Here is a 13,497-nt window from a genome sequence, read left to right on the forward strand (position 1 = left end):
AACAAGCATCCATCTTATGGTTTGCCAACTGTTTTTAGTAACTGTTTATCCAGTTTTCTCTCTGATCGCTCACTGAGGGTGATGGTAGATGGCTCTGTCTTCTAACTGCTCCACTAATGCCGGTGTCCCCCAAGGTTCAGTTCTTTCCCCCACTCTTTTCCTCTTGTATATCAATGACCTTCTTCCATTGACTGGAAATCCTATCCATAGTTTTGCCGATGATAGCACATTGCATTCCACTTTCCATTTTGAGAAACCTTGTCCTGCTCAATCAGCTTGCAATTTTTCGAAAACCTGCTACCAATTCCTTAAATGCCCATCTTCAGGTACTTCTCCAGTGGGGCAAAGACAACTTAGTTGATTTCAACCCTTCTAAAACTCAGTCTTGTCTTATATCTCGCAAAAAGGATTCTTCTGCTCTTATGCTTATGTTTAGTGACACTCCGATTTCTAGGCAAAATGATATATCTCTTTTGGGGATTACCCTGACTTCTAATCTCTCTTGGCACAAGCACATTACAAATATTGCTTCCTCTGCATCTAAAAAACTTGGTTTTCTCTTTCGCTCTCGCCTTTACTTTTCTTCCAAACAGCTGCTCACTCTGTATAAATCGCAAATCCGCCCTGCCATGGAATATTGTTCCCACATCTGGGGTGGTGCCCCCAAAACCTCTCTCAGGCTTCTTGATTCCATTCAGAAGAGGGCAGTTAGGTTAATTAATGATTCATCTCTAACAGAGTCTCTCCACTCGCTTTCTCATAGACGCACTGTTTCTGCTGCATGCCTCTTCTACAGGTACTTCCATGGGCACTGTTCTTCTGAATTGGCTTCTATAATTCCCGCTGTCTCTTTCAAAACAGTCCGAACACGTGCCGCCATCAGCCAACATCCATTTACTGTTCAACTTCAAACCCACAGAACCAACTTTTCATTTTTCTCATTTATTCATTGAACTGCTGTTTTCTGGAACAACCTTCCTTCATACGTATTTCCTGAAAATTACAATCTACAGAAGTTCAAGTCCAATGTCAACAAATATCTTCTTTCGTCTTCTCAACCTCCAACCCAAGCATGGTACTAAGTACTAGAGGTACTAATACCTCTCGTGTTTGGGGTTCACATAAAAAAAAAAAAAAAAAAAAATACAATATCAGTTAGGGGCCCTTGGACTATGATTTTACTCTGCAATTACAGAAGACTATCTAATAGATAATTAGGCTGCTTTATTGAAAACACTTTTTGTATTTCCTCTATTATTTTCTAGAGGAAGAACTGTATGAACAGTTATGAGAAATTCAGTAGTGTAAATATAATAAAGCATAATATTTTAAATTAAGAAGAAAAAACTCATGTAGCAAATAGAAATTTTTAAACTTTACAGTATGAAAATATGTATAATCCCAAATAAATACTTAAATTATGGTTGTACTTTAAATTTGAAAATTTTAAAAAAACAATAATTGTGTTACCCCAGTAAAGGTTCTTGTAAAATCTTTGTCCACATATTACTATTTTCCAAGGAAGAACTAGACAAATTCTTGGAGTGTACTGATGGGTGAAATGTGTGAGGGTTTTTTTTTTTTTTTTTTGCTGATGCTTTATAAGCTTGCTTTCTTGCATTGTCACTACTAATTTTAATATTAATACTATTAATATTTTATTTTATACAAGGTTTGATCACATGTCTCATACATAAATCATCAGCAGCAAAAATTCCCTGATGAGAGACATATCCATAGTGTTTACTGAAATTGTTTGAACATTCATTAATATGATTGAATAATAGTAGGTACAGTCATTGATAACTGTGCTAGTGAATAAAAAAAAAAAAAAAACACTATTTATCCAAAGTATATTTAGGTGGATAAACTTTTTGAGAGAACAGAATATTGTGGACTAATGTTATTAGTGGAATCCGACAGGGTTTGGTGTTGGGCCCACTGTTGTTTTGTATATTTATCAGTGATATTGATGAAAGTATATCAGGCTTAGTGTCAAAGTTTGCAGTTGGTACAAAGGTGGCAGGGTTGTTAATGGCAGTGTGGTACTGCAACAGGATAAAGAAAATTTGGGCAGATGGGCTGAGAAGTGGCAACATTAACAAATGCAAAGTACTGCATATGGGTAAAAGTAACCCCATAGAAAAGTAACAACTGTGTGATACTACACTTAAGGTGGTAGAAAATGAAAAAGAACTGGGAGTAATTGTGCAGTCAGATATGAAGTTTTCTGAGCAATGCAGGCAGGCTGCCAGAGTAGGTCGTGGGGTTTTGTCAATGATATACAGGAATTTTGCTAGCAGGGAAAAGGAGGTGATTATCCCTTTGTATAAGTTAATGGTCAGGCCATGCCTTGAGTACTGCATATAGGTCTACATCCTTCCTCATTTTAGGAAGGATGTAGATTTGCTTGAGTGTATACAGAGAAGGGCAACAAGATTGGCGAGGGGAACGAAGGGGCCTCTTACCAAGAGAGGCTTAAATTCTGCAAATTGCAGTGACTGGAGACTAGGCACCTGTGAGATGATCTAATTGAGGTGTATAAGGCCTTGAATGGGTTGAGCACGCTAAATTCTGATAGGATTCTTCCGCTTACTCGGTTTAAAAACCTAAGGGGGCATAAATTAAAATTGAGGAAAGACAGCTATAGAATAGATGTGTGTGGAAATTTGTCTTTAACGATTAGGTGGTTAATTGCTGGAACAAACTTCCAGCAATTAACCACACATCTGTTGTGGAAGTTGATAGCTTAAATAAATTCAAGGAGGAACTGGACAAACTTAGAGGGAATAGTTGTATGATTTTTTTTTTTTTTTTTTTTTTGGCTGATGTTACATAAGCTCATATGCTTGCTTTCTTGCATCACATGCCTCTATTGTTATTACTATTGTGCATTTTATTCACTATCTTTTGAATTCTCAGCATGAATTTGTCTACTGGTGTAGCACTGTCTCTAATATAATTGCAGCACAAATGTTCATTTAGTTGGGTTTAATTTATGTAATGTTTGGTTCTTTACTTATGGCTTTTTTTTTTTTAAGTAATCAGATTAAATGTTTGGTTATTGTTTTGTTTGATATGTAAATGTTTTTGGTTTTTCAGTTATATTGTATTTGATTTATTCTACCTCCCCCAATACTTATTTTAGTATGCAGTTTACCCAGAGTTGAAATGGTTTGCACCCAGAATATTTATAAAGATGTGTAAGAACATCTGTCCATTTGGTCTTTCTGTTTTGCTTATTTCTTCACTGATGAGGACCTAATAAAGTTTGAAACAGCCATGAAGACTGGCAGTTGGTTTCTATGTTTAGTTGAATAGTCAACAATTCATAATCTGCTTACTTGGTGCCCCTAATTTAGCAGATCTTGATCTCTAAACTTGTCAAAAGTGTATTTCATAAAAATTCTGCTAATGAATTGAACAGGTATTTTATATTTATCTTTACAGATGAAAGTCCTTTCACAGCAAGGAGAAACTGTGTTAGTGAACCTGAACACTGTAAAATCACTGATATGGAAATTTATTGGATTGTTTAATATAAAATCTTTTGAGCCTGAAAGCTCAGTAGTGTTTCTAGTTCTCATCCCTTTACCCTACGATGCAGATAAGGGCCTCTGCATATAGATTGCATATACTCAGTTATTTTGATTTAAGAATGCATTAAATCACTAAAGTTGATTGTGAGGGCCTAATTGGGCTAGGTGGGGATTTCCTTAGGTTTGTAAATCATTACTGTATCATGAATTCATAAAAGTGGTTCAAAGAATGAAGTGGATAACTGCAAACTTAATATCCCTGAGCACTAAATCTGACTCACGCGCTAGTCAGACTTTTGTGGATTTATTGGATGATTGTTTTCTGCAGCAGCATGTTCGAGAGAGAGAGAGAGAGAGAGACTGATACTCTTACTCTTGATCTGGTTATCAGCAGTGATCACAGTGTACTGATGTGGGATTTACTTAAAGATTTAATTACCATCAGGGGTAAAGGAAAGGGTTTTTGCTTCCGTAAAGGTGAGTACAGTGGTCCCAGCAAGTTTTTAAATTCTGTACAGTGGGATCAACTGACGATGTTACCAACAGTAAATTCTAAGTGGGAAGCATTCAAGGAATTAATCGGGATGCTACTAAAAGTTTCATACCTATTAAGAAATATTGTTAAAGGTTTAGGCCTAAATGGTTATCTAATGAACTAATGAGACTTGTAACAGAGAAGAAAAATGCATGGGATGCATATAAATTATCAAGCGACTCAGAAGCCTATGGCAGATATAAGCTAGTCTGTAATCAGGTCACAAAGGAGGTTAGGCAGGCAAAGGCAGATTACAAGAAATCCTTGGCAAAAGATGCTAAGAAAAACAGCAAGGATTTATTTACTTATATAAACTCTAAAAGGAAGGGGATGGATCTGATTGTTCCACTTGACATCGATGGTTCAACTGTTTTTGATCCTGCTCAGATAGCAAACAAACTGAATGAGTATTTTGCATCTACATTCACACATGAGGAATTATTAAGGTTTGAAAATGGCAGAAGGTTATCAAATTGTAGCAGGATACTTAATGATTTTGTAATAACTGAAAGCAAAGTGGAGGAGAAATTGAAGTTAAACATAAGAAAAGCACCTGGGGTGGATGGGATCTATCCAGTTATATTAAAGGAAGCGGAAAAGCAACTAAGCAAACCCTTAGCCATAATTATGAGAGCATCCTTGGATTCAGGGGAGGTTCCCACGGACTGGAGATGTGCAAATGTATCCCCAATTCACAAAGGGGGATCGAAGGGTGACACGAGTAATTACAGACCAGTTAGTTTAACTTCTGTTCCGGGTAAAATAATGGAGTCACTGGTTAAAGATGCATTGCACGATCATCTAGACAAGGCTACAGCAATAATTCAGACACAGCATGGGTTTGTTAAGGGAAAGTCTTGTCTGAAAAATTTGATAGGATATTATGATGTGGTTACAAAGGAACTGGATGCAAAAAATAATTTTGATATCATATATTTGTATTTCAGGAAAGCTTTTGACACTGTTGCGCATGGAAGACTATTGTACAAATTGGAGCAGAATGGTATTAAGGGTAAGTTGCTACAATGGATAAAAGGATGGTTAAGTGGGAGAAGACAGAGGGTGGTGATCAATGCATGCTGCTCTTCGTGGACTAATGTTATTAGTGGAGTCCCGCAGGGTTGGGTGTTAGGTCAACTGTTGTTTTGTATATTTATCAATGATATTAATGAAGGTATATCAGGCTTAATGTCAAAGTTTGCAGATGATACAAAGGTTGGCAGGGTTGTTAATGACAGTAATGGCAGTGTGCTACTGCAACAGGATCTAGATAATTTGGACAGATGGGCTAAGAAGTGGCAACTGAAGTTTAACCTTGACAAATGCAAAATACTGCATATGGGTAGAAGTAACCCCATAGAAACGTACCAATTGTGTGGTACTACACTTAAGGTGGTAGAAAATGAAAAAGACCTGGGAGTAATTGTGCAGTCAGATAAGAAGTTTTCTGAGCAATGCAGACAGGCTGCCAGGGCAGGTCATGGGGTTTTGTCAATGATATATAGGAATTTTGCTAGCAGGGAGAAGGAGGTGATTGTCCCTCTGTATAAGGCAATGGTCAGGCCACGCCTTGAGTACTGCGTACAGGTCTGGAGGCCTCATTTTAGGAAAGATGTAGATTTACTTGAGCGTGTACAGAGAAGGGCAACAAGATTGGTGAGGGGAATGAAGGGATCCTCTTACCAAGAGAGGCTTAAGTTCTACAAATTGCATTGGCTGGAGACTAGGAACCTGCGTGGTGATCTGATTGAGGTATATAAGGCCTTGAATGGGTTGAGTACGCTGAATTCTGATGGGATCCTTCCACTTGTTCAGATTACGAACCTAAGGGGCATAAATTCAAATTAAGAAAAGACAGATGTAGAATAGATGTGTGGAAATTTGCCTTTAGCCAGCGGGTGGTTAATTGCTGGAACAAACTTCCATCTGTCGTTGTGGAAGTTGACAGGTTAAATAAATTTAAGGAGGAACTGGACAGGCATTTGGAGGAAATGGTGTGTGTTTTTTTTTTTTTTTTTTTTTGGCTGATGCTGCATAAGCTCATACACTTGCTTTCTTGCATCACATGCCACTACTACTATTACTTTCTATTTGAAATTTACATTTTTGTTCAGTGTTTCTGCTGAAAAGAGTTTGACAATGTCTGAGCTCATTATAATCACTTTTGTGAAATAAAATCTCTTCCCTTTACTCCTGACATTGCATGGAGAGCATAGTCACCAGTGGTATAACTAGGGTTGATGGTGCCCAGGACAAATAAAAAAAAAATGGCACCCCTTGAAAACTGTTCTGTTGGAATTTTTGTATTTTTTAACCATAAAAAGGCATCCCCCAAATTTAGTGCCCAGGGCATGTTCCTCACATGCCTCATCCTAATTATGCCACTAATAGTCACATTCTGTATGTAGCATTGAGCAAACTAAGTTTGTTACTCAGTGTATTGATCTCTACTTTAAATAAAATGCTCTGCTCCAATGGACAAAAATGTTGCTTTTTAAAGTGTGTGATGTTACCCCAGACCTGGGGTAACAGCACACACTTTTTTGGCATCTCATTGGTGAGATACCAAAAAAGTGTGTGCATCTCATTGGTGATATGCACACAATTTTTTGTCATCTCATTGTCATCCTTTTTTGGCATCTCATTGGTGAGCAATTAGGCATAGGGGAGACATGAATAACCCAGTGACTGGAAATGCCCACAGTATGCAAGATGCAGGAAGGTGCAGTAAATAAAATGAAGTGAAATTGGTTTATGACTAAAGCCTTTATGCCACGAGAACCATGTAGTGTTATTTTGCACATGAAGGGCATAGCTTTATTCTGTATGTAGCATTGAGAAAACAAAGTTTGCTATTTAGTGTTGGTCGTTTTTAGGAGTATCAGTGACTTAAACCATATTGCTTTATTGTTTATTATGTTTACACAAGTATGTATTCAAGGACAAATTTGTATGTTGTTTTGCAGGCTGAAAACCTTTTTATAACCTATGGTAAAAACACTACTCCCTCTGCCTGAGATTGGCTAACTACATTGAAGAAACCTTTAGAAATTTCTATAGTCATCAATAGAATTTTAACTAAGACCTCTCCAAACAAGTCAAAATCACTCTTTTTATCATGAAGGATGCTATTAAGTGTATCAATTTTATGTAGTAGAAGGCACTTGGAGGGTACAGATGGGTAAACTGTTTTTGTTGATGCTATATAAGCTTGCTTTCTTGCATCATTTGCCATTACTCACTTTGCCATGAGTGCCCTTGGTATTCCATTACTATAAATAAAATACACTGCAACAGTGTGTTTTAAGTGCCTCCACAATATGAGATCGATGCATTAAGTAGCAAATTGTGTACTATTGTTGTGGTATAACTCATTTAGCATAGGGCTCTAGCTATAAATTCCACATCAGTACCTTGTGATCACTACCACCTAAAGGTTACTTTACTTGAAGATTCTTAATATATGACAAATCACTGCTGATAACCTGGTTAAGAATATTGCTTTTTCTTATTACTTCTTTAACATATTGGTGTAGAAAGCAGTCATCATGTAAATCCAGAAAGTTTCTGTACTGAATGAGCTTGCCAATCCATGGAGTGCGTGAGCTTGTTCCAATCAGTATCTGGAAAGTTAAAATTCCCCGTGATATGGCAGTTTGATTTACTGGCCCACTATTTGTCTGTATAGTTATTCATTATGCTCATTACAGTCATTTGGCTTGTAACGTACTGCTGCTCTCATTTTTGCCACACTACACAGTCTCAATATTAGATTGGCAACCTGTGTCTGTTTACTGGTTGTATTATTTTAGAATGGCTACTTCTTAAACCTGCCTCTGGTTTGGTCTGTCTTTTTATTCATTATAATCACTATATTCAAATTCCTTAATATTAGACTGACAGTTTTTTTTTTTTTTTTATATGTGAACCCCAAACACGAGAGGTATTAGAACCTATAGTACTTAGTACCGTGCTTGGGTTTGAGGTTAAGAAGATATTTGTTGACATTGGACTTGAACTTCTGTAGATTGTAATTTTCAGGAAATACGTATGAAGGAAGGTTGTTCCAGAAAACAGCAGTTCAATGAATAAATGAGGAAGATGAAAAGTTGGTTCTGTGGGTTTGAAGTTGGACAGTAAATGGATGTTGGCTGGTGGCAGCACGTGTTCGGACTGTTTTGAATGAGAGAGCAGGAATTATAGAAACCAATTCAGAAGAACAGTGCCCATGGAAGTATCTGTAGAAGAGGCATGCAGCAGAAACAGTGCGTCCATGAGAAAGAGAGTGGAGAGACTCTGTTAGAGATGAATCATTAATTAACCTAACTGCCCTCTTCTGAATGGAATCAAGAAGCCTGAGAGAGGTTTTGGGGGCACCACCCCAGATGTGGGAACAATATTCCATGGCAGGGCGGATTTGCGATTTATACAGAGTGAGTAGCTGTTTGGAAGAAAAGTAACGCCGAGAGCGAAAGAGAAAACCAAGTTTTTTAGATGCAGAGGAAGCAATATTTGTAATGTGCTTGTGCCAAGAGAGATTAGAAGTCAGGGTAATCCCCAAAAGAGATATATCATTTTGCCTAGAAATCGGAGTGTCACTAAAGATAAGCATAAGAGTAGAAGAATCCTTTTTGCGAGATATAAGACAAGACTGAGTTTTATAAGGGTTGAAATCAACTAAGTTGTCTTTGCCCCACTGGAAAATTTACCTGAAGGTCGGCATTTAAGGAATTTGTAGCAGATTTTCGAAAAGTTGAAGCTGATTGAGCAGGACAAGGTTTCTCAAAATGGAAAGTTCAATGCAATGTGCTATCATTGGCAAATCTATGGATAGGATTTCCAGTCAATGGAAGAAGGTCATTGATATACAAGAGGAAAAGAGTGGGGGAAAGAACTGAACCTTGGGGGACACCAGCATTAGTGGAGAAGTTAGAAGACAGAGAGCCATCTACCATCACCCTCAGTTTTCTCTCTGATCGCTCACTGAGCGATCAGAGAGAAAACTGGATAACCAATTACTAAAAACAGTTGGCAAACCATAAGATGGAAGCTTGTTTAGAAGACCTTTATGCCAAACACGATCAAAAGCCTTTGAAATGTCAAGAGCAACTACTTGTGTTTCACTGAACCTTTTCTTTGAATTAGTCCATAAATGGGTAACATAAGCCAGAATATCTCCAGTGGATCGACACTGATGGAATCCATACTGGTGCTCGTTGATCAGACGGAAGGTTTCTAGGTAGTTTAAGAGTTGGCGGTTAATTGATTTTTCCATTACTTTAGAAAGAGTAGAAGTAATTGCAATGGGACGATAATTGGATGGAAGGGATTTGTCACCCTTTTTAGGAACTGGCTGGATATGAGCAAATTTCCAAGCAGAAGGAAAAACACCTTTGGAATAAGAAAGTGAAAAAAGGCAGCAAAGAATAGGAGTAAGTTCAGGAGCACAGGTTTTGAGAACAAGTGGAGAAATACCATCAGGACCTGGAGCTTTCTTAGCATCAAGATTCATCAAAATCCTTCTGATATCCTTTTGACGGAAGACCACGGGAGGCATTGAATGGAGCGTGCTGGGAATGGTGGGAGGTGTTTTACCAAGATAATTAATACATGAGCTGGAAGAAAAATGGGATGCTAGCAGGTCAGCTTTATCGTTGGCTGAAGTGGCAACAGAACCATCTGGTTTGGACAGAGGTGGGAGCAAAGATGGGCAAAAGTTGCGGCTAATAGCTTTGGCAAGAGACCAGAATGCTCGGCTACCATTAGGGCAAAAAGCAAGTTTTCTACTCTTAGCTTGTTCAAACTCTAGTTTGGACTGATTAATAACTGCTTTACAACTGTTGGGAGCTTTGGTGTAGGCAGAAAATGAAACTGAAGAATTAGAAACAAGCCAATTACGATATGCAACATTCTTCTCTTGGACATCCTTAGCACATTTATTGGAAAACCAAGGTTTAGATAAAGGACGAGATTTTAAAGTGGAGTGTGGGATAAAGGATTCCATTCCTGCAAGAATAATTTCACTGACACGATCTAAGCAAACGTTGACATCAGACGTTTTTAAACAGTAATCCGACCAAGGAAAAGAAGAAAAGAAGTCTCGCAGGTCATCCCATTTTGCATTCTTGTAATGCCAAACAACACGTGGTTGGGAATAGCCGTGAGATAAAGGTTCCATTGGAGAAGAGATAATCACCAAGTTGTGATCTGAAGTGCCCAAAGGACCTCTCACTTCGACCGTGTACTTAGAAGGGTTGTTTGTGAGAAAAAGATCAAGCGTATTGGCTGTATGATTAGGATTGTCCGGTATTCTTGTAGGTAAATGAACAATCTGTGCTAGGTCATTAGTAATTGCAAAAGCCTCAGCATCTCGACCTGCTGGGTCAGTGTGACTAGAAAACGGAAGCCAGCTGGTGTTGTGAACATTAAAATCACCAAGGAAAATTACTTCACTGTTAGGAAAGTTGGACTGAAGAAAGTCAAGTTGCAAAGAGGTCCAAGTGATTAGTGGAGTTGGGAGAACGGTAGAGACAACAGATGAATTTGACACAATGAGGTAGAGATTTTAAGCCAGAAAAGATCAAAGAGAGGAGATTCCCAATTGCCAAGTCTCTGACAGGGAATATCAGAATGGACATATGCACAAGTGCAATCTTTGAGGCGAAAGGAATCATACATTGAATAATGTGGGCATCTGAGATGAGCAGTAGCTGAATCAACCGATAACTGAGATTCTGTCAGAAAAAGTACATGGGGTTTGGCAGACTGCAAGTGTAAATGGACATCTTTGAGATTAGAATTGAGACCACGTATATTTGTGAAACGAATTAGGAAGTGCTTGTGAGGTTTAGATCTTTTCGCAGATAAGCTTGCTCTATTAGTTTGACAATTCATGGTGTATTCAATAGTAAGAAAAAGTAGGTGGGACATGCTGTATGAAGTAATGAAATTTTTGGATATGGCGTACATGTGGTAAGAATATACCCAGATCCTTGACATAACGTGGCCTCGACAATGGTCCCCGCATACACACTACTCTTACTCCCTCCAGTCACTATCTGGCAGAGTAGAGGTAGCAAGATTATACACTAGCTGATCCGGAAGCTTCCTAGAGAGTTACCAATAGGTTCTGTCCGGTGTACTAACTAGCGGCAGGCCTGCGAACACCGTTTTATAGCTGTACCCTCGAAATGTAAGGAATATTGGATCTCGCCACGACGTTCATCATAACCTCAAAAGTCATCAATCATACTGCACGATGGAAGAGATAGGGAAGGGTTGACCAGAACTTAGCTCTAGAGACTAAACATGCGTTCCACCACTTCTCGCCTCCAATAAACAAAGTGGTGGTATTTCACCGGTTGATGAGAGTCATCTACCACCTAATACTGCCTGGTAACACAGAGGAGCGGCGTTCCTCCATGTGGTGTGGCCGCCACACCTCGACCCCTGCTTACGTTGGTTCACACCTGGGTGGTCACCCACCATGTACTTGTGCATGGAGGTTATACCCAGGATTACTAACAGTCCCACCGTTGTGAAGGTGCAAGCAGAGGATTTGGCTGTCACAGACCGTCCGGACTTCGCCAAAATTGGGTCCACTTGACTTGAGTGTCACCCAAATATCAGTTCCATCAGCGGTTTAGACTCCCAGGTAGCAAGTACAGCTTGTCTGGCATATCTGAGAGAATGTCTGTGACAACCTTCAAGGACCAATGTCTTTTTATTCATTATAATCACTATATTCAAATTCCTTAATATTAGACTGACACAGTTTCTCTTGCAATGTCTGCATTTGATGGTGATTTGGGCCAATCTTCAGTCTTGTAAATTTTACTTATGTTCAAAGCATTAATGTATAAGCAAGTAAATGTGTTCTAGTTGGTGTTTTTAGTAGCTCTAACGCCACTTGTGTAATTACTAGTCTTGTATGGATTGCTAACGGACTTTGTAACCCCCCCATGGTTTGCAATCTAGTGCTTATTACAATAGAAGCTATTTTAGAATCATTTCTACTCCACCTCTGTTTTTGGCTGCTGTTAAACTGTCTGCATAACCTCCTCACCAAACTAGCAGTTTTCCATCTCACCTAACACTGCAGTGATAGCATCAGCAAATATTCTTTGACCCCTCCCCCTTCTATTTAAGTGCATCTCGTTCATATAAAAGCGGTTTCTCCTGTTAACAAGTGCAGGCTATGCTAAGAAAAATTCCATCTCATGATCCTTGCACACAATCTCTCCAGGGTCGAAATGATTGATAACACACTTATAAATGCTCTTTTTTATACCTTGGCACAACCACTAATTTTCAGAGTTTACAATTAATAATTTTAACAGCGAATGCAATCATTAATTGTATTTAGCAGTTACACTTTTACTTGACCACTGAGCTATGTCGGGCCTGTCATGTCTTAACAAAAGTTGTTTCTAACCGATCTTGTTAAAAGAAATTCTTTATTCATTTACAAGCATAGTGCACAGTAAATTTTGTTAATTAATAATTTGCTTTCCTATTTGATTTTCTGCAGTAACAGATTCCATATTAGTGGGAAGTTTAATTTTTTCCCAGTCTTTTTGTAGTGTGTGTAGTATTTTATTATTTCGGAATTGTAGTATTTGTCTTTAAATTTGAAAGTGACAAATTTTTGTTATAGATTGCAGTTATCATCAGTTTTTGATCTAGTTAAGGAAGTAGATGTACTAGATAGCAAGGATGAAGCTAACCTTGCACTTCTGACCAGGCCAGAGTTAGGGATAACATTTACCAAGCTTCACTGCTGGCGATTAACACAGTTCTCAAAGTGTGTGTTTTTGGATGCAGACACAATGGTAACTTCTTACTTTTCAACTTGCATCTTTATTAAATCCATATCAATGAATATTTGGCCAGGCTCCAAATTATTATATATGAAAGATTGCTCTTCTTTATATAGGTATTTTCTAATGTATTAATGAAAAGCATTACCCTCCTCCCCCTCTAAATAAGATTTATAATTCTCATGAAGAGCTGGATTATCCCACACTGCATATTATTCAACTTTACTTGGAAAACAAATATTCCATCACTGAAGCTCAAAGAGCATATCACAAAGAATGTTTTGTTAATGCTGCTTCTTTTTGAACGTGTCACTGCAACATGTTTTAAGGCCAGAAAAATAGAATGGTGAGTGGTAAGCTATAATCAGGTAGTCCACACTTTGGAAGGACATCTGACATGCTCAGTAAAACTTTGAATATGTTAATCTCTTCAGAGGCCCACAGAAATCAATCAAGAAATGCTCAGTGGAATATGAAATTGCTGAAACATCTTTAAAATGCATTTTGGGAAAATATTTATAGTTGATTGGAATTAGTTCTTACTGGAACTGTACTCTCTATGAATTAGCAGTACAAATTTTTTTTTCAGCCTGTGGATGACTTA

At 38.1% G+C, this 13,497-nt stretch overlaps 1 protein-coding gene across 1 annotated transcript in view; it reads left to right on the forward strand.

The window, feature by feature from the left end:
• Window positions 1-13,497, forward strand: part of Gyg (glycogenin 1) — a 153,231-nt gene that overhangs the window by 68,290 nt on the left and 71,444 nt on the right. The window contains exon 3 of the mRNA XM_090381883.1: window positions 12,731-12,905. Within this exon, the coding sequence (XP_090238009.1) occupies window positions 12,731-12,905 (175 nt within the window). The remainder of the gene's footprint in view (window positions 1-12,730; window positions 12,906-13,497) is intronic.

Source organism: Mastigoproctus giganteus, chromosome 9 (genome assembly GCF_048544385.1).
Source record: "Mastigoproctus giganteus isolate SK-2022 chromosome 9, ASM4854438v1, whole genome shotgun sequence".
NCBI classification, from domain to species: domain Eukaryota; kingdom Metazoa; phylum Arthropoda; class Arachnida; order Uropygi; family Thelyphonidae; genus Mastigoproctus; species Mastigoproctus giganteus.